Genomic DNA, 22,829 nt, shown 5'->3' with positions numbered 1-22,829 from the left:
CATTTTAAAAGGAAAGAAAAATTGCATAATTTCTCCCCATTTCTCTGCTTGCAATGACCATTGACTCCACCGTCATCCATTCAATTGCTATTTCTGTGCTAAAATTCAAGAGAGTCATCAGCTCTGCTAAGAACTGCTTTCACTCAGTCAATGAAGGTAGTCACTCCTTGCTGCCAGAACGTTGCTTACCTGTCTGCAATAGCACATATGATGTTACAGCAGCATCTGTTAACAAAACTATCTTCAATGTGCCAACAACCTTATTCCTTTTATTAGCTTATTCATCTTAAAAATGCATATCTGATAAAATGAAAGGGGGTGGTCCATAAATGTGATGAGTTAATAAATGCTCCCCAGAAATACACCAGCTGAGCATTAAGACTTTTAACAGAGACAAAACTCATATGCCTTTATCATAAAAAAAAAATCCACCAAGTTTCTATAAGGTATATTAATAATATCCATATGTTTATTTAACACACAGTTTGAGGACTTAACTTTGAAAGAATAAGACCTACCAATATATCACACATAAGCTACTCAATAATGTTCAGGAAGTACATGCTTTGTAGCTATCAGTGGCTAACAACACAATCCCATTATTAGAAGTAAGAGTTATATACAACCACTCTGTCTCTCTAACTCAGTGATCTCTGAAATGCCGGCAACGCCGCCTTATGTCTGGGAGGGGGTCTGCTTACTGTCATCTCTGGTCCTAGGTCAGCCATGAGGCCACCCATCTTTACAAGGTAATGCATTCTCACTGTTTTTTTTCCCTCTTCTCTCTTAAATCACTGAAGCAACTACACTGACCAGATGTGCTTTTAATGAGCCTATACTTACAAAGCTCCTCAAGAGTCCTGAGATGAAAAGAAATATTAAAATACTTTTCAAAGACCATTCAAGTCATGATGTCCTTAAAGATCAAGAAAGCAGACAGTTCTTCATGAAGACAGGATCAAGATCAACTTCAATTATTGGAAAAGGCAGAGTTAAATGAGAATTTTAAATTTATTGATTCAAAGGATACAGATATTCCTTTATCCCGGGGGAAGCTTTTTGTTAAAATGATGCTATATAAGCGAAGAACCATGACCTATTGTAATTCCTTTCACACTTTTCCCTACACATTTTTTCATTTCCAACCTTGCGGAGAGACCATCACCTGTCACAGCAGAGCAGGTATATAAATAAAGTCTTCACTTGCAGAATGTTACCCTAACAACAGAAAGAAGGAAGGAGAAACAGAAATCGGGGGAATGCAGATCAAGGGAATACAATGGCATTGAAGTCATGGACATGGCTTATGAAGTTGGGGGCATTTGGGATTTAAAGAAAAAAAACAAAAACCCTGAATATAAGGAAAGAGACATGTAGGAGAATAACAATATACCTAACAATTTGACAAAGCTGGAAAAGGAAAATAACCAAACAAAAATGCTACAGTCTGATCTAAATTTTGTCTTTCTTGACTTCCTTGGGTTTTGGGTTGAGAAAATGTGAAGTGTACATATGAAATAGCAGAGTAAGAGAGGAAATTTTACAACAGTAAAAGAAACAATATAAAATTAAGAAATGGGCTTAGAGATTAATAAGCAGTGTGGGAGTAAGCTGTTCCCAAGGCATAGTTCCTAGTTAATACCTTGTTTGATTATGCAAACCTTTAAACATTGAATTGGCTTTTTCCTGGAATTAATTCGTGACAAAACATATATAAAAAAGAAACAGTAAAACATCCAAATGTCAAAGTCATTCGCTTCTTAGAAGATAAAAAGTGTACTCCAGAAGACAAAAAAAAAATGTTTCATTGAACTTAGAAGTATTTTATCATTGACTTTGACATGAACATGGTTACTTTTAAATTGAAAGTGGGGTGTAGGAAAATAAAAGACTTTCACCACTTGCTTCTAACATCTTGTTAAAGACTATATATAGATATATAGATATAGATGATCAAAGATTCAAAAGGTACTAAAGAACATACACACAAAAAAAAATGTCTTTTCTATTATCCTTACTCCTGCAGTGGAGGCCAGTTTCAGTACCCAAATAAAACACTATCACCAGTTACCATTATGTATGACCAAACCTTGCCTCCTCTTCTCCTCTCCCCTCCCCTCCCTTCCCCTCCCCTCTCCTCCCTCCCTCTCTCTCTCTTTCTCTCTCATACACACACACACCTGTTTGCATTTAAAGAAAAATTTGAATTCATAAATAGTTTATAAGACTTTTCTAGGAATAAGAATAAAAAGAAATATTGGTGAAATAAGAATACTCTTTTTAGGCTTTATAGAATATTGAGAAATTTTAACTATTTTATCCTTAGTTTAAAAAGTGATATTGTCATGAACTACTATTTCCTTCATGAGCTACAGTAAGCCATATGTAACAAGAGTTTGCATTTAAAGACAGAGTATTTTATACAATTGAATATAGCTCTGGTAACTTGCAACCCCATATGCATGCTATTGGGGTTTAAATGATTTCCTAAGAATAAACAAAGCATGCTTTTACTGCTGGCAGGACCTGTATCTGTTTGGTTCTCAGCCTCCCACCTGCAGAAACAAGAGTCCCTCTGGACGTTAGCAAGGAAGGAATCAAGAATTTCTAGACTCGACAGTCTTTGCCAAGAGTTGCCATGGTTTCCTGCTTCAGCAGCGCTTGAGTGGAACTTGATGCTCGAACCCCATCCCAGTCAGCCACCCAAATCCACCCTTCTGCCTCCTCTTCACAGCGCCCTGGGACTGCCCCCAAGGCCCCGGCCACTGCTCCAGCCCCGCAAAGCCACCTGTCCTCAGCCACCCATCCTGACAACCACGCCCACCTGGTAGGTGTGCCAGAACTACCACCAGGACTCCGAGGCCGCCCCCAACCGCCAGATCCACCTGGAGCTCTACGCTTCCTCCGTCTACCTGTGCATGTCTTACTACTTTGACCACGATGGTGTGGCTTTGAAGAACTTTGCCAAGTATTTCCTTCACCAATCGCACGAGGAGAGGGAGCATGCTGAGAAACTGATCATGCTGCAAAACCAACAAGGTGGCCGAGTCTTCCTTCCGGATGCCAGGACACCACCGCGTGAGGACTGGGAGAACGGGCTGAACGCAATGGTGTGCCTTACACTTGGAATAAGTGTGAATCAGTCACTACTGGACTTGCCCAAACCGGCCACTGAAAAATATGACCCTCATTTGTGTGACTTCATTGAGACTCACTTCCTGGATGCAGGTGAAACCCCTCGAAGAACTGGGTGACCATGTAACCTACTTGTGCAGGTTGGGGCCCCTGAGTCCGGTCTGGCAGAGTATCTCTGGCAAGCACACCTGGGAGCCAGTGATGAGAGCTCGGCCTCAGGCTGCCTTTCCACAGCCATGGGGGGACTTCGTGTCACCAGAGCAGCACATGCATGTTGGAGTTACCTTTACCTTTCCTATAACTTGTGCCAAATCATCCACCAAAGTCTCTCATTTGTACCATTCCTTCAAATGAAGTAATTTGGTACCACAAAGAAGAAGGAGAAGTAGAAGAATTTCTAGACTCAAATGCCATGCGTGCGATCATTTGCGTTTGAATCTTGGGTTCTGGTTCCAGTAGGTAAACACGCCCCTGTCGTGTGTGTGTGTGTGTGTGTGTGTGTGTGTGTGTGTGTGTGTGTGAGAGAGAGAGAGAGAGAGAGAGAGAGAGACGAGAGAGACAGAGACAGAGAGTTAGTTTCCATCTTCATAATGCTTCTCATATACTAAACTTTAGCTGTGCGCCTGACTCAGTCTTAAACTGGGATCCTGCCTCTGCGCCCCAGTCTGGCTTTTCTCAAGGATCAGCTGGGTCTCTGAGTGGCTACACTTGTGCCTGAGCCCCTAGCACCGGTAGCCCCCACCTGGAGAGACGCCTGTTAACTTGGCAGCAATGCAGGCGTTTGGCTGGGCTGCTGTGGATTGAGAATGCTTTCTAAATACTTTCTCCCTCCACGTTTTACTTGTAGCACCTATAACTCGGTCCACCTCGGTGTGGGTAGATTGAGCTTCAGGCTCATCGGATCATACCCAAATTTGTCCAAGTGAGAAAGGCAAGGCCTAGACTTATTCACAAAATAATGTTTACCTCTTAAAATATGAATCCATCTACCCACTTGATAGAATCTCTTTGAAATGGAAAAAGCCACAAAGTTACGTTTCAGCCACCTGAGCTTCCCATTACTAACATAGAAATTTCCACTTCAGAAACAGCTCAAATGCTGTATTCCAAGGTAATTTGATTTGCTTTCCTTTTGGGAGAAAGTACAGCTTTGTAAAGGGTTTCTGCTGGATTAAATCATAGCTCTGTGTCTTACTAGCTATGTGAACACAGGCAAATTGCTTAAGTCTCTAAGCAAAAGCTTCCTCAAATATAAAATAGGAATAATAATAATAATAAAAAGCTACCTCATAGGACTGTTAAAGCTAAATGGGAGAACACATGAAAAATTCTTAAAACAGCGATGGTCCCAACTATTATATAATAAATATTAGCTATAGTCACTTAACTATAGGAGAATATTCACATTTATTGGGCAAGAAAATTAATTCTGTGCTCAAAAATGGAGCAAGGGATTGAAGAACTTCTTTATCAGATAAACCTCATGAAAGCAGTATGGCCGCTGTGTTAAAAATAGTCAAAGCTAACTATAGACCAGGCATTATGGTAAGTACTTTATGTATATTAATGCTTTCTAATACTCTCTGAGGTAGAATTGATTCTCCTAACCATTTGAGATGGAGACACTAAGTTTCCATCAAGTTGCCCAAAGCTCTGGGGCTAGAAGGCAGCAAGGCCAGGGTTTGAACGTCCAACAGCCTGAAGCCTGTGCCTGGCTCAGAACCCACAGCGCTGCGCTGCTCTCCAGCCCGGGAAGGGCAGTAAATATGTCCTTTCCTCATTTTATTGTGCATCACAGGGGAAAGGCTCTATTGCTAACTGTGGTTTAGGTAGGAAAATAAACTTGGATTCAGCAAATTAACTTTCAGCATAGCTTTCAATGACTAGGGTCTCAGACTATTAAATTTGGAATTTCAGAAACACGCTCTAGCAAAGAACAACAGCTGCTGCTGGATCCCAATCCACAAAGCAACAGCAGTTGCAGCATCTGGACCAACAGCTACCAAAGCTACATCAATAAATAAGGCGAAAGTCCCTAAGCAATTTGACCCTTCAGAATCCTCTCCCCAAAACTGCCCTGGGCGGCTCAAAGGTACCTACGCAAGAAAGGCAAAAGGTTTATTAGTTTTTTTAACGTCTGTTCAGGCAGGAGGCTGTGACCTTTGCCCTCTCTTGGCGGAATGGATGCTAATATTGCCAGCTGGAAGTAAATGGAGATTTTAATTGAAACACATACAACTATATACAGTTGGGGGGTGGCGGAAAGCAAACCAGAGAGTCTTTCTAAGTTATCTAATGAGCACCCAGCATGGCTTAAATTTCTACAAATGATCCTCCATTAGCCTGGGCTTGTTTTGCAAACAAATACTCAAAAAGAAAACCTTTCAGCTCTTGTACATTTGGCACTCTCTCCCAATTCCAACTCAATTAGCTAATGTGAAATGTAAAGTGTAATTCAGGACACTGTCCATTTTGTTTCCTGGGGAAAGTGGAAAAGAAAACAATATTGCGACATAAGAACCGTAGCTCTTTTAAAAAATATATAATGATGATTACTCAATATGATGTAATGAGCAATTATTAATATAAATGTGGATGAGTCTCATTAAAAAGTATCTTCCAAAGATGGATTTTTTCTCTTTATCCTTAATACTTTTAAAAAGATGCTCTCTTTCCTCAGACCTTCTTATTCTACTCCAGTGGAAGAAATTAATCGCAGATGTTCCCCAACTTACCATGGTTCCACTTAGGATTTTTTGACTTTACGATGGTGTAAAAGCAATACACATTCAGTAGAAGCCTTCCTTTGATTATTGACCTTTTCCTGGCTAGCAGTAAGTGGCACGGCACTGCCGTGATGCTGGGCAGCATCGGTGAGGAGCTGCCAGTCAGGCATGAGGGTAAGGAACCAATGCTCTACAGTGTACTTAGTGTATTAAGTGGCTTTGCCCACCTGGAGGCTAATATAAGTGTTCTGTGCATATTTAAGGTAGGGTAGGCTAAGTAAGCTGAATGTATTTTTGACTTAGGACATTTTCAACTTATGATGGGTTTATTGAAACATAATCCCGTTGTCAGTCAAGGAGCATGTGTAATAGTCTTCCAGTGGTTTAGTATCTTATCATCTAGCAAAAAAATCTTTGTTTACTTTGAAGTGCTGGTTATCTAACCATACGGATGGCTCCACATGCTGATGTTTGTTTAGATGGCACAAAACTTTTTGTGTGTGATAAAAAATGTCATTAGCTATCATTTCTTGGGTTACTTAGCCTTTCTAAAGGTTACTGATGCTTTATTTCTTTTACTGTGTTAGCTATTTCAAAGAGACATTGTACATAAGGTTAAGATATTTGATAACAATGATATATTTCTTGATTGCTATTCATATACATAAGAAAGGGGTTTTAAAATCAAGCTAATGGACAATGAGAACAGACAACAAAGCCACACAGAGCTGTACATTAGCAAGAAGACAAACAGCTGGCCTTGCTACTTTGTTATCAAAGTATCTTTCATTATCCTCCCATCAAATTACATTGCTATCCTATTGAGCAAAATCCTCACAAGACAGGATAATATATTGTTGATTTTTTAAAAAAATTTATTCTTCAACTTTACCTAAAGTGGATGGCCCTTAAAATGTTTTTTTTTTTTTTTCAGATGAGTAATGCAACAGAGCAGAACTAGAGTCATCCAACAAAAGTCTCTTTAATGAACAAACTTACAAGATTGCTGCACTCCCTAAATCAAGTTCTGGCATTTTCTGTGTAGACTATGTAGTCAAGGAACAGCATGACTCAATGGCAAGAAGTCCATTTAGGTATGCCGGCAATGCCCAGGTGATGTTTATTCTAAAGGGTCTTAAATGCCCTGGCCTGTTGAAGAACTTGGCACAAAGAAACTCGGAGGAGTATTACCACAGTTAGTGAACCCAAGAATAAAGAAATAACACTAGCCACCCAGCATCGTATCTCTCATTCAGCACCAGTGGCAAGCCAACAGGACACCATAGTATGTGTATCACTAAACTTCTAAAACCTGTTAGCTACAAAGCAACTATGAAAAATCAATAGTTATTTAATAATCACTGCATGAATGTACAATAAGTAAATATGCACATCTGTATTTAACACAAAGTTTTTAACATACCTCCAGAAACTCTGGGATTTTTCAATGACGTGAAGAACTTGAACGCGTGAAGATGTCAGTATTCATCCATCCACAGCGATCTAGATGCTAAGCCAGTTGTGTAACTAAGTTGTTCCTGGGAAAACTGAATCCATTACATGGAGTGGGCAGCTATCATCTGTGTGCCCACCACTGTTGTTGATGGGAATTTAGAGCTGGGTCCTTGTCCTATAGACAGGGGTGGGCAAAAGTAGGTTTACAGTTCATATGGAAAAAGACATGCAGGCTTTGAAGATTACAATAGCTTTTTCAACTCAAAAGAATGTCACGCATAACTATAAACCTACTTTTGCCCACCCCTGCATTTGCATGTAATGTTGTTGTTGAAATCTTTGTGCAAGTTATTTGAAACAGAAACTGAACATTTTATAAATTATAATGTGAAATTTAGCAATATGAAACACAAACTTGCCTTTGAAGCTGGGATGTGACACTATCATGAGAAAATTTCAGCAAGACAATTTCATAAGCTGATAATAGACTGATTTTTATGCTTCTTTAACATACTCAAGGACCTTAATAACAGGACCCCTCCTTTTTTTCAAGCTTCCTTTGCTCCATAAATAGAATTGTCCCTGTTTTCTTCTGGAGTCCCCACCTCCGTAACTTCCCTCACATTCCCACACCCTTTGTAACTTTCCAGAGAGTTTGCATTCTCTCTTTTCACAGTCACTCACGGTGCTCCCCTCCGGAGATAATTCCATTCCCTTCTAATATTTTATCTGAGTTTTCACTCATGGCACCTGCCTGTGTTGCAGTTACTGATGCTCCTGTGTAACTGGCTCTGAGGGACTTGTCAGCCCTTCTGGACAAGAATGAACACACCGTGGAGATGATGAGGATGAAGAACAGGGGACAAGAAAAAATCTAGTAAATACTCTCTTTTTGCCAGACTCTTGTTAGGCTCCTTGTGCGTATTTTCAAAACTACAATTATTCCACTTATTTTGAAAAGAAGACACATATAGAACCCAAAGGGTTAAGAAACTTCCTAGGGCACTTGAATACAATGCCAATCCTGTATTTGAAACCTAGTCGGCTGATTCCAGAGCCTGTGCTACTTATGTGTCTTGGTTATTTTTGTCTGTCTGTTTGTTGTTTAATAGAACTTGGGATAATAGCATGCACAAATTAGACCCTTTCCCAACTGCGGGGAATGAATGAATGAAAGAAAGAATGTAGAGACTTCACTAGGCACCGAGAATCTACGTGGCAAAAATAAAGAGACTCCTAATTCAGAAGCACAAAGAGAAAAATAATCTCATGGGTGGAGAACAGATGACAGCCAGTGTCGGGGTGGGGAGGGGGGCGGTTAGTGGATGGAGGGATTGAGAGAGAAAGTGAAAGGACTCATGGACATAGACAACAGGGTGATGGCTGGGGACGGGGGAATAACAGGTCGAAATAGTAATGGAAAAACATAATAAAGATTATATATTTAAAAATAAATAAAAGTAAGAAGAAAAACTTACGTATTTTAGGAATGTTCATAGCAATGATATGAATTAAAGTAGGCTCCTCAACTTCTTCAGTTTCAGAGTACAGTTCAGAGTTCCGTGCACTAGAGACCAGTGAACCTAAATCTTGACACAGACTGCGCCCCATGGCTGCTTGCAGGGGGCTCTGGAAGCTTCCCACCTGACAATACCCTTAGGAGCCACTTCCCATAGTAAAACATTCTAGGGCGCCGGGGAGAGCACGGCGAGTTTCGACCTAATGATAACTGGGCAAAGTCAGCAGACCTTAGACTTTTCAAAAAGGACATTAAAAATTCTTCTATTATTTTGCCTTCAATATCCATTTTCCTTAAATAATTACTTCATTTGCGGATTCATTTTAAGTGCTACCTTTACCTATTCTTTAATAGGAATCATGACTTATTAGCTCATGCAAATCTTCACAGCTATGTTGTTCTAATTCGGAAGAGCTTCTGCTTGCATTGGACACAGAGACCATCAATTCAGTTGTAGTGAAAGGCACCCGAAGCTGCACAAACAAAAAGTTAGAAAATATGGGGGAATGTTATCTCCAGAAGACAGGAAATTCCCTACCCTCCAAGGGCTGGATTCCACTTTATATTTTATAGTCATTTTACAGTTATAAATGATGCAACATAGGAGTTAACAGTTCCAAATTACTCGAATTTTCAGAATTTATTTGAATACACTTCCATAAGAAAGCACCTGAGTGTCCTCAGATATCAGATATTTTGTTTCCCCCAATGAGGCACAAATTATTTAAGGTAACTTTAAATGCTTTAGCACTTTACATTAAAGTATTCAAGTTTTCTATAATGTGCATATGGTACTTTAGAATCAGAAAAATGTTATTAAAATGTTATTTGGTTTCAAAAAATATCACACCAAAAAAGAAGGAATTAAAGTGCATTTTCTAGATTATGAAAAACAAATATTTGTTAGATCCTATAACCTAGAAAATAAAAGGAGAGAAAAAAAGAAAATAATTTTGTATTTCACAAATATAAAAAAATTCTAATAAAGTATACTGTTTATCTGCAAAAGATCAAATGAGATATGACCCTTGAGCATTACTCACTGTCAAAATTAGAAAGCAAAGAGGGAGACCTGGATTAATGTATAAAAAGCATTGTTTAATAATCACTATGTGCTTGAATTCTGCACCTTACACACTGGGGACCTGTATAGTAGTACACCTTAAACTGACCTAATATTACAGAACAAAGAATTAAAAGTCTATCATCCTTCTGTGCCTCAGCTCCATGTCCTGATTACTAACTTGTCAACCCCACTGTGCCAGTGGCACTCAAAGTATATCCCAGCACCCAGCCCAGAAGGCTACTTGCTTCAGAAGTGTCTCAATGCTCAAGCAAAATGAAGATTTTGGAGTCCCATCCAGAACAAGGAATCAAAATCTATAGTATTTGAAGCCAGGAATCGGTGTGCTAACTGGTTTTCTAGATAACTCCTGGGCATCTTAACCACTCTTAGTTCCTCTGCACATAAACCTGTGCCTGTGTGAGTCTGTGATATAGTAAAGAACACACTTGTCCCAATTTTTTAAGTAAGGACTTCTACTTGCACTTGAAATAAGGACCATCTTTGTTCTGAGAATTTAAAATTAGTTCCACGAAATCAGCTGGAGCAAATACTGTTGAAGCCTAACATGACTTTCAGGTTGATGGACCTTAAGAGTTAATAGATAACTAGAATGCAAAGCTTCCTATCTTCCGTTGTATTTATTATAGGACCCTAAGTGATCCATCTGACCGGCCTGTGTCCTTGGGTCTGTGCAGAGCAGTGCCACAACCAGGCAGCACTGCAGCGTTATTAAATATGCTCGATACTACATGAAGTGTGGGAAGATAAAATAGAAATAGGAGACCTAATCCCTATAGTTAATGAGCTCAGACTTCAACAGGGAGTATGCAATAGATCACACTTTTTTTTTCATTAAAGAATACTATTAAAAGAACACTAAATAAGTGAAAATGATAAGGTGTCAACGACAGGAGCATTGAGGAGTGAGACAGGAGAGCTGAGACAACTGAAACCTATAATGACCACAGCATTATTCCTTAAAGAGAAGACAACTATGCAAAGAAATTGTCAAAAAATAATATATGTACAGAAGTACAGTTTCTTCCAACATGGAAAGGCTTTACAGGCCTACTTTCCTGTTATCTAACTGCAAAGTTTGGCTTTTCATTTTTGAGTTGTTTGAATTCAATGACACCACTAAGGTAGGGAGGAAAAAGTATGATGATCATGCGCGGCTATATATAGTCATCCCAAGAATAAAGTCTGTCCATTTAATAAATACAATAAACCTTTAAAATGTAATAAACAGAACATTTTGAAATTTGCAATGAGTGGTTTTTAAAAAATGTATCTGAGTTCTGTGAACCGTGCAGGCTTATTAGCTGGTCACAGACCGTACCCCCACAGTTGGGTTCAGGGTGCTCCTTCAGTCCAATGGAACACTCAGAAGCATGCGCAATTAATTCTTTAGGCAAGCTGCCCCTACTTATGGATTTGCTAAAATGCCAGACTCCAAGAGCTCATTGCAGTGTTGTCATTCAACCAAAGTCACTGAGTGACTCTGGTGTGATGAAGAAATGTTACTTATAATGCATTTATAAGTTTTATGTTTCCTTCCAAACCTTGCCAAAGTTTGTGTTTGAAGAATCTACTTGTCTCGGGCCCATGTAGCTTCTAAATAAGCGTTGAATGTTTTGAACCACAACAGGGAATATCTATACATGGAACCTGATTTTAACGGGCCTGCTTGTATTAATAAACTAGAGATGTCATATCCAGCAAAACAATAATAAAGACTTGGATGGAAGCAGACACTAAGCAGCCTTGATCTGAGTCAAGATCCTGATAAGTTGTGTTTATCTTTGCAATTTGAAAATGCTGTGTTTTTTGTAATTTACTCTTGTTGAATACACATAAAAGTAAGACTGTCTGTACCTATTGACACTGTTCGGTATCTAGAATGAATTCACTCTCTGGAAATCTTCCATTCTTTATATACTCAAGTCAGTTTTCTCTTTTTCAAAACTTTTTATTAAAAATTTGAGATACCACACAAAAAAATGAGAATATAATAATAAACCCCAATGGAATCATCAACCAGTTTTGACCATGGTCACCTTTCTGCCCACCTTATTCTTTCTACCTGTGCACCTCAGGGGCCTCCTAAGGACAAATGATGCCATTGCAGATCAAGTTCCCCTTGAATTATTGACTTCTGAATCTTAAAAAAAAAAAAAGCATACAAATGCTTTCCTTATGCTTTTACCATTTTGGGTGGTGAGGATTTGAAAAGGGAGATTTGATATTGTCCCTGTGGACAAGGATGCTCAGATTTTATTCCAATTTCTTATCAAGAGGGAAGATCAAGAATCTCTTGATGCACAATCCCCAGGAGAGAGCCAGTGACGTGCGCCATTTCTCATAGCACATCACAACTAACAGGAGACAATGGATCCCCTACCTGGATGCTCACTACGCAGAGGAACCAGCCTACACTAAGCTACAGTGTTCTCAGGTCTGAAGACAAAACTGTTTCCACTCATCTCTAATTCACACCACTGTTAAATATGTTTCTTAATTTTCATGCCAATAAGAAAAGCAGTGTTCTCTATGCTGCAGCAGATCAACTTCACTGAAATAAAAGTTCTGTAATCTGACCATCCTTACTCAACGGATTAGTGGGCCACTGTTGGCGAACAGATACTTGTCTTCTCATTAACATTCATGACCAAGGAACCTTCTGGTCGGGCTGGTTCCAGTGTCTGATGGAGCAATACTTAAAAGAAATTGACTTGTCTGTGAAACAGCTGCTCGGCGAAGCCACTATGCAAGGGAATTGGTGATAATAAGATGATAATATTACAACCACAATGGGAGCATAATGTGTTCTAAGTTACTTTGAGAGGGACAACAGGGGTCTAAGAATTAGAAAAGATCAGTAGTCAATCACACAGAAGACATGGAGCTGCGATCGCCTGGGTGCGTCCTTAGTTTTGAAAGACCTGTCCAGAGAAAAAAGGAGAGATAGGGAAGACACATTGCCTTGTACAAAGGTCTGCGTTCTTGTGCAATGCATTTAAGGAACACCCAAGCACAGATCATATATTCCAACATTGTGCAAAAGCAAGGCATTTGTGATTTATAAAGCTGTTTACTTGTTCTGCCAAAGCCAAATCCCTGGTTAGCTGATTCTTATTTTTCGAAGGTCTGTCCTTTGGGAGAATTGGCAGATTACTTTCTAATGCCAGTGAGACTGTTTCTCTAATTTTAAAACCCAAGTCAACACATTCTGATTTCCCTAGGAGTGTCCTTCACATGAAATACATGTTGCTGAGACATTGGCCTAGCAAACTGAAAATTGGCATTCAGCTAGTTATTTCCTATCATGATTAACGTTATAGCCCTTATGAATTATAGCCAACTTATTATACTGTACAATGATGCAGGGGGCTAATAGCATAAAAATTGAAATATATTTATTTATTCTTGAATTACATCATAAAAGTAGTGTGTGTATATGTGTTTATGTATTTGTCAGTGTGCTGGGATATGGCAGGCAGTAGTTATACAGGCATGTCTGCCTGCCTGATTTATTTAGAAAGTACTTACTGTTCTTAAGCTCCTAGAGAATCTATACCCCCTCCAAAAAAAAAAGAAAAAGCAAATATGGAACATAAAACATTACTTGGGAAACAACAAGAGGCTGTCAGTTGAGGACTATGGTAGATTAGAATATAGACATACTTGCTCCTTCCTCCACCTCCACCTACATGAGCGTCATATAGTCCACTGGCCCACTCATGTTGGTAATGACCATGAAATTTGCTTTGGCTGACACTGTAGAATCTGGGAAGATAGTATGTCAATTCTAGTTTAGGCTTTAAGAGGCAACATGCCTCTATATTTGTAACGGTCTCCAAATTGTACCATGAGGTGAATGTGCCCAAGATAAAGTACCACTTCCAAAACAATAAGAGACCTCTAAGTGATGAATAGATCCAATCTATGCTTTAGAACCAAGTCTAGTTGAACACAGCCAAAAACACCAAATTCTAGTCAACCCTAACAGGCATTAAGGATAAACAAATGCTTCCGGTTTATGCCCTGAAATTTTTTACGTGTGTGTTTGTCACAAAACGGTATCAGATTGCTACAAAGCCAAAAAAGTTTCCAAAGGATATCTATATGATAGAGAAGTGCTAAATGTCAATGGAGTCATATGGTTTGGAAACATCAATAGTAAATATGTTTACAACAAGTCCCAATGTCCTAGTGAACATGCATATAAAATCTCTCTTACTTATCTCTTACTCTGTCTTCTACTGCCACTTCTTTATCTATCACACTACGAAGTCACTCTTTAAAAATCCCATCTGCACCCTAGTCCCAAAGTCTCCCCTCATGCCTCTCAATAAAATACTTGACTCCCTCCTTCCTGTTTCCAACAAGTTCTATTTTATAAGATAGTTCTGCCTTCTTTTGTGTTACTTTTATTCTTGGGTTGCTGCAATGCGGTAAACTCTGTAACAGATTGTGCGTGTATTTTTGACATTATTAGTCATTTTTTAAAAATCTACTACACACTTGGTTAAGTAAGCGCCTTCTATATGGTAGGTTCTAAATAAATGTTTCCAAATTGAAATCGTACATACACATGCACACTCATCATGTGACAGGAAATATAGAAGATTCTATCACCATATGGAAAACTACTTAGGTTTTCTTGGTTTTTAAATAAGTATATTCTCTGAGAAAATTAGACCATATTTTAAAGATACCATTACTTTATTGCCATCTCTCTTGTATATGGATGAAAAATGATATTTTAAAAGAAAACACAGCAGATTTGCAGTGTAAAAATATTATGGTGTTGTGTATAAATTATTTCCACATCCAATAAAATGAGAATTCTGAGGGTGTTACTGTAGAATAAGTTCTTCAGAAAAATGGAAATTACTGCTCAACTTTTTTTTTATTTTGCTTTTAAAAAGGTACTTGCTGCCAAAGTCTCCGGACAAATGTATATCATTAAAATACATAAATAAAAATCAAGAAGGAAGGGAAAATATTAACAGCAAGAAGAACATACTAAACAAAAAACCCCCTCATATTGAATTTCAAATGTGAATAAATTTCAGCTCAAATAAATCTGAAGAAAAAAAATAAACAGAATAAAATATCCCATGAACTAAATTTTCCTGTCTCTGAATAAAACATATTCCATGCACAGTCTTAAAACATAGAGTGCAGATGCTTATATCAAGATAGAGTGAGGTGAGGAGAATAAACAATATGCCTTTATTGACTGAGTAGCATTTTTTCACAAAACACTCATTTCCTTTTAATTTAGGGAAAACTTCTGATTGAATACCATTCTGCTTTTACCAAAAATGTGGCTAGATTCTTTACCCACCAACACTACTACTGCCTTGTTAAGGAAATATCAGTAATTTTTAGCAAGAGTCCACTCAAACTGAATAAAAGCGTAGGAAGAATTTCAAGCAAACATCGACTTCCTATTACATTACTATTTATAAGTCTGATGTAAGTCGAGAGCATTAGGTTACAAGTCTTGGATCCATCGTTTAGGTGGAAGCTTGGCAAGCCCTTTACCCTCTCTCACCTCCAGGTGCCTTGGAGGCTGGTCTATATTTAAGTGGATAATTTTCTTTTTTTAAGGATTGAAAAAAGAAAGCATGTCTTCTCTGAAAGATGTTTCCACCTCCTCCCCACAATAACTTCAGCAGGGCAGGCAGAGGGAGCGAGAGGAAGGGGATAGTGGCATCTCAGCACATTTAGGGACTGGAACACATTGAAAAGTCGGTGGGTAGTGGGGCTGGGAGCAGGGCTCCAGCAGCGCGCGGCCTGGGAGCAGAGGGCGCCCTGCGGCGGACCACCCGCGTCCATACCGGTGCTGCTCACGCTGGTATGGCGGTTAGCACCTGTACAGGGCGAGGTGCGGGCCACGTGTTGTCTGCTATTACAATTACTACTGTGTGCTGTTTGGTTGTTCCCCATGTTCCTACAATCCTACAGATCATCTACTGAAATGCATGACGGTCACTGGGACTTAAACACGCCTGACCACGTGACAGGCCAGGAAGTCACCTAACACAAACACAAATGCCAGGAAAATGAGTGGGGGCACCACGATGCCCCTCCCTTTTTCTGTGTTTATATATGGTTTGTTTTTGCGTCGTCCTGTCTGGGTACGTGGCAAAGGTGAGAAAGAGAAGAAGAGGTCCCAGTCATGCTGCGGCGGCCTGGCCGTTGCCCTTGGCTGGGTGTTCACCCTGCGGGGCGGTGGGGCGGGGGGCGGGGCGGCGCAGAAGATCGGGGTGGGACAGCAAGCAAGTGGGAAGCGACTCTGTAGAATTCCAAGGGGGCCTTCCCAGTGGTCAGACCCCGGGCCACAGGGGGAGGGAGGAGCCGCGGGGATGTGCAATGCAAACCAGGGGTGGAGATTTGACCAGAGAAGAGAGAAAAAACATGTAAAACCTTGTAGGACACAGAGAAGAGCAGCACCGCTGAGGTTATCAGCCTTTATTTTATATACATTCATTATAACATTTCCATTCTCTGTTTAAAAAGAAAAAAAAAAGCTACCTATTGAATGATAAGAAATTTCTCTGTGAAAGAATGAAAAGTTCTGCATTTGATATTACATACTTTTTCAAACCATTGTCTTCAGATACAATTTTTTTTTTCAAATTTATTGTGTCTCAGCTACACATTTTAAGCTAGTGGGTGTAGGGAACAAAGTTTGGCCATTTAGGAGAGTAGAGAAGAATTCATATTAATTCAGGTTTAGTTTCCAACCACCCAATGAATATTTATAATTTTATACACTGTTGTCTCCCAAATATTACCAGATATATTCACAAAAACTGGAAAAGAACAATAAACGGAATGTTATATTATGCTAAATGTTCTGTAACTTCAAAGTTTAAGTTGCCTAATGTGAGATCCACGATGGCGGCGAAGTAGGTGGAAGCCACCCTCTCTCTTCCCACGACAAAACTGGAATTACAATTAAATGGTAGAGAAGCCATCCTGAATAGCCAACTGAAGAGCAGTCTTATAACCAAAAAAATCACAGAAGCCACATTAAGACTGGCAGGAAGGGCAGAGACACGAAAAAGTCCAGCCCTGTCCCCATGGGCAGTGACCGAGGTTCTGAAGGGACACCTCAGCTGCCTACCTTCCCCCTGAAAAGTGGAAGGACTCTACCCCAAGCCAGGCCCCCCCGGCCCAGAGCACCGGTGCTGGGAAGAGGCACCCACATAATATCAGGCTGAAAAAAGCAGTGTAGTGTGTGTCCACCAGGGAGAAGCAAGTGGCCACTGGAGACACAGACCCCTTCTTAAAGGGCCAGTGCACACAATTTTGTTTGCAGCTATGCACCCTGGGCTCTAGCAGATGGAAGATGGAGCAGACTAGACACCTGTGATGAAGAGTCTAGTGTGTGTGGCTCTGGGGAGGAAGCTGAAGGGGCGGCCACCAGCATCCCTGTGCTGAGTCATTCCCCTGGACTGCAGACACCCTGTTTCTTGGGTGGAGCCATCCCCTCTGAGCAGCATCAGCCCTGGGGAAAGCAGCAGCCCAACCCCCTGGCCTCCCTCTTGCCCCTCCCTGTGGAGGTTAGGCTTTACTGAGAAGTACACTCAGAGGATCTTCCAGGGACTGAACCTAGCAGGGCACCTTCAGGCAGAGGCAGGCGAGACAGGTGGAGGCTGATTAGTCTGGGCGCCTTGGGCCTTTTGCTGGCCCGTTCCTGGCTCGATGCTGGTAAAAGTCAGCACTGACGCGCACCTTGGTCCTTCCGACGTGCACCCCGACTCAGCAGAGGCGACCACAAACAGTGGATGTTGGTGGCTCCAGTTTACCGAGGGGCAGTCACAGGTGGCAACTGACATTGGCCTGCACCACAATCCCTTGCAAGAGGCCCAGAACCAACACACCCAGTGGCCAGCTTCAGATAACATCAGAGTAGGATCCGATATGCCTCACAAACAGCATCTCCAGAGGGAGTTCTCGGCAGGCCCCAGACCCTGCTGAGGCAAATTCTGCTTCAGGTGGTCTGCACCTGCATAGCAGTTTGAACTCTACCGTAGGATTCGAGCTTCACAGACAGCGAGTCTCAGGGTCATTCCCGTGTCAAAGTGGCTAATAGAAATCAGCACTCAGTTACAACAGGAGGGTCCACATAATCCAAACAAGGGACATTCCTGGAGCACCCAGCTCCAGGTGATCCAGGAGACTGCACCACTGGACCCCTCAGGACACCTATGACACAAGGCTACCCCACAATGACCAGAAGTCACAACAGATCTATCTAATGCATGGAAACAAACAGAAAAAGGCAGCAGAAGTGGGGAGACAAAGAAACAAGTTTCCTAATGAAAGAACAAGGGAAATCTCCAAAAGAAGAACTAAACAAAATGGAGGCAAGCCGTATATAAGATGTAGAGATCAAAGTAATGCTTATAAGGACACTAAAGAGCATGAAAAAAGACATGGAAACCATAAAAAAGAACCACTCGGAAATGAAGACTACAGTATATGAAATGAAGAAATCACTGGAAGGAAAAAACAGTAGGCTGGATGAACTCATTTCACTTAAGGAAAATATGCTGGAGAGTGGTCACTTTCTCATATAATATAGCCATCAACATCATTCATATTATATTTAAAGAACACATAACCAATAAAGACATGCAAAATCCAGAAAGTGGGACCAAGGGCAGAAATGCAAAAGGGACATTTTGGCTCAAGAGACCCCAGCAATAATGCAAAACGACTCACAGAATAGAAAGGACTTATACCACTATCTTCTCATCCTGGGAGGGTATTCCTGCAAAGTCCTCTTTCGGGAAAATGAAATTCAAAGCCCTTAAGAGCATCTTTTAATTAAAGATTTTAATTATTTATTTTTAGAGAGAAGAAGGGAGGGAGAAAAAGAGGGAGAGAAACCTCAATGTGTGGTTGCTTCCCACGCACCCTCTACTGGGGACCTGGCCCACCCAAGAACGGGAATCGAACCAGCGCGATTGGTTCCCAGGCCGGGACCAATGCACTGAGCCACACCAGCCAGGGCTGAGCACCACTGGTTTTATCAGGGAGAATAATCCTGAGAGAATAATATTTGATAACTGATTCTAAGTTGTCCATCTATGCTTATACCAACCGATACTCATCAATAAATGCCATGAAGAAGTGTTTTTTTTAAAAAAAAAACCAAGACAGAATGGAAAGCTACCCTCATGAATGCACCACAGGGCCTGAAAGGGGGCTTATCAGCATCGCTTTCTACGGGGAAGGAGAGGGGTCATACATGTGCATGACCGACCTTCATGGAATTGCCAAAAGAAAGGGCAGAAATTATAATGGTGATTTTTTAATTTACATGTTTTTATAATTATCTTTTTTTAAGACTGAGCTTTTCAGAAGCTGAGTTCACCAGGATCACATTTAGATTTTTTAAAAAGTCTGGACTAAAAGCTTCCTTGAAAAAAACCAACTTAATTTCTCTCCCATTCCAGCCTAATGCAACTGCAATGAAATGCACTGTTACTGAAGAATTCATCACCCTCTATGTCAGATCTAATCTTAGCAAAAGTCAATGTCCTGTCAAACCAATTGACGTAATACCCCTAAGTATATTAGCATAATTTAAAACACACCTGTAGAAAGAAAGGGAGAGAGGGAGGGAGGGAGGAAGGGAGGGAGGGAGGGAAGGACGTCGGGAAGGGGGAGGGAGCAAGAGAGATTTCTTTAGCAAGTAAATGAGATATGGGACTAAGAATTGTAAATTCAAAGATATCTATACTTATTGATATGAGAATACAAAAAGTATCTGGCTCAGTCGTGCTGAGTACCTTTATTCATTAAACAAAACAAAAACAAAACAAAACAACTCCCCATAAAGCTATCTTACATCTAATATTTTTATTAAAAAGAATATGTATTATGCACTGTAAATACTACCCTTGAATTATTTCACCTTAATTGTAGAATACAGTTTTATAAAAGCACTAGGGTTGTTTTTCCAAAGACATAGGTAAGAAGTCAGCAGCAGCAAGTCCCTGTCACCTGCTTTTAGTAACAGAAGTTACAGTGTTTCAACTCGCCTTAATGAGAAGTGATACTCATCGTTCCTTAAACATAGCGCCCCTTCACAGGCTCCTGAATGTCACTGGACTTGTCATCTGTCAATCAAGGGTAACTCCCAGGTATCCCTAGGCACATTCAAGGGAACATTCATAGCATCACTTTGAAATACGGAATTATTTCCATAAACATCCACACAATAAAGTTGAACACCAAGTGAGAGGCAGAGGTAGAAGGTGACGATGCTGAACAACACTTGTGGGAAATATAAGCCCCATTCGCTTACACGGGAAATTTCCCATCACCCTGAGTACTGAAAACACCACCGGGCGGACCTGCCTTTTAGAACCTGGAGGGCTGCTTGGAAAGAAAGTGTTGTTGTTATATGTGTTTAAAGCAGCAATGAAGCAGAACATTTTACCTGCTAGAGAGGAAAAAAGAAAAAGAAAATCTTTGGCAAGGCTTTTCTACACGGGCTCTGTTGTGCATTGACTGAAGAGGGCGACGAAAATGAACGGCAGTTCTGTTGCAGTAGGGTGACTTAATAGGCTAAGGCACGCAGGCAAGGCTCACCGCGGTTTGTAAGTCTGGGTTACAGTGAGTCAGAGCAAGGCTCATTCATTCCCTAAGACTATGTGCCACTTAAGAAAATTAACTTTATCCTTATTAATTCAGTTTATAAAAATCAGGTTGCTTTTAAATATATTTGAGGCTCCGATGAGAAAATTCAGTGCTGAAATCATAGTCATAATTGCGTTCACACTTGGCACTTCCTAACACAAGAGGTTTATTTAACACATAGACTATAGAAGGGAAGTCAATGTGTATAATAAGGAAATCAATGGAGGGATTAAACCTTAGGTAAAATGTTGTCTGAAGGGTGAACTACAAAATGAAGACCATGAGGCTGGTATTTAAGCCTTGCCTGTCTCTTTCAAAGCGTTGTTGTATTTCATATTATTTTCAATGGCATTTAATTATATCAAAGAAAAATCCCCAGATGCAAAGGGAAGACAAGAGCTATGGTAGGATAAAACCTGAATTAGAATCACTCTAATAATGCAAAATTGAGCATAAATCTTTCAGAGTAAGTCTCACAGGCAAACTGCAAATGCAGAACAGTTAACTTGGGTTTCCTCAAGATATTACTATCAAAACTGTCAAGAAAGCTCACGTTTGTTTGTTTGTGTGTTTTTGAGCAAAAAAAATAAGAGAAAGCACTCATGGACACATACAACGGGGTGGGGATTGTGGGGGCGGGGTAGAGGTTGGGCTGAGGTGGAAGAGCATATGGGGGGATAAATGGCAGTGGAAAATATACGACACAAATAATGTAAAAAATGTTATAAATGTTTACGAAGAAAAGAAAAGTTCCTGCTTTAAAAAAAAAGTTTTCACATAAGACCGAGATTCTCATAGAAATGCACACCTAGACTAGAGAAAAGCAGAAACCGTTTCACCTACCGTCAAACTTCTTGTGCCTGGACACAAACGTGGTGCGCACAAAGTGACTCGTCTCCTCCACGAGGTTTTCAAACTCCAGCTTGCTTTGCTGGCTGAGCTTGTCTTCCATTTCCGTGGTGCAGCATGTGTATTCTTGAGGACAGATTCTCAAGTGCTCCCCTGCAAGGAGAAGACAAATGTCACTCTGAGGGGATAAGGCTCGGGGAAATTCTCGTCTCTAACACTTCCCTCAAATCCTGGGCTGCCTGTTCCTTCAACCCCTCCGGGAACTCTCTGCGAGCCTTCTTGTACTTGACACATCCAACGCTCTGGCCTGTCGTGGGCCCTGAGACTAGGGCCTGACTCTCTCTGTCCCCTCACCCATACCCACATGTGGAAATCCGAACCCCAAAGGTAAGGACAATAGGAGCCAGAGCCTTTGGGCGGTGGTTAGGTCATGAATGGGATGAGTGCCTTATAAGAGACCCCACGAGCTCATTGATGCCTCTCTTCTTCCAGCAAAGAGGGCATCTGTGAGCCAGGGAGCAGGCTTCCGCCAGACACTGAACCTGCTAGCGTCATGACCTCGGACTTCCCCGCCTCCAGAACGGTGAGAAGCGAATGTGCTGTTTATAAGCCACCCACGCTTACGGTATTTTTGCTACAGCGGCCCACACAGACTAAGACATCTGGTATTTAGTTTCTGACACTGTGTTGTAAATGAAGGTCTATGAAAGACCTCCAAAGACCACAGCCATGGTTTGCTTTTATTTGAAATGTACCAAGTAACATCAGGTGACAAGAGATGCGATACAGCTTCTTTGGAAACCTCAAGTAAGGCAAAAGACAGCCCCACACCAGAGCCTTAGACAGCGAGGGCAACGAAAGATGGCAACTGTGCCCGTGTTCTTGCTCTGTCCAGCCACCTGTCAGAGTGCATGGGCTCTTCTCTGGGGGAAAGTGACAGTATCTTTAATGGCAGGTCTCAAGTGCCACACGCACTCCCTCAGTTGACATTTCTTGTTAGAGACAAAATGTTCACCTACAAGGAGGGAGGCGCTGATGGATTCAATTAACACATATAGAAATGTAAAGTAAAAGGTAATGAAGACTTGTATTCAATTCCATGGCCTTCACTCTGGCTATACCAGGCCACTTGTTTTGACAATATTACTTTCTCCAGTGCTCTCTGCAGGTAGGAGCCAAACCTTTCCTTCATAACATTAAAATGGTCTGAAACTAGAACATGAGTCTTCAACAGCTGCAGCTCCTTGAGTGGCAAAAATGTTTAACAGAGTCTGGAGGGAAGAAGAAAAATCCACCCAACATTGTGCTAAGTAAAACCAACAAATGGCCCCTGCAATGCAAGTCATTGTAGGTCATTTGAAAAACTACATGTCCTTGATGTGATGACTGAAATTCATTTATAATGTTT

At 40.7% G+C, this 22,829-nt stretch overlaps 1 protein-coding gene across 1 annotated transcript in view; it reads right to left on the bottom strand.

Annotated features, from left to right (window-relative positions):
* GPC6 (glypican 6) overlaps positions 1 to 22,829 on the bottom strand; it is a 987,303-nt gene that overhangs the window by 716,818 nt on the left and 247,656 nt on the right. The window contains exon 2 of the mRNA XM_054586472.1: positions 21,416 to 21,574. Within this exon, the coding sequence (XP_054442447.1) occupies positions 21,416 to 21,574 (159 nt within the window). The remainder of the gene's footprint in view (positions 1 to 21,415; positions 21,575 to 22,829) is intronic.

This window comes from Pteronotus mesoamericanus, unplaced genomic scaffold (assembly GCF_021234165.1).
Source record: "Pteronotus mesoamericanus isolate MK-2021 breed Mesoamerican mustached bat unplaced genomic scaffold, CSHL_Meso_final contig_94, whole genome shotgun sequence".
NCBI lineage: Eukaryota > Metazoa > Chordata > Mammalia > Chiroptera > Mormoopidae > Pteronotus > Pteronotus mesoamericanus.
The sequence above is the reverse complement of the archived record's forward strand: the minus strand, read 5'-3'. Positions and strand labels throughout refer to the sequence as shown.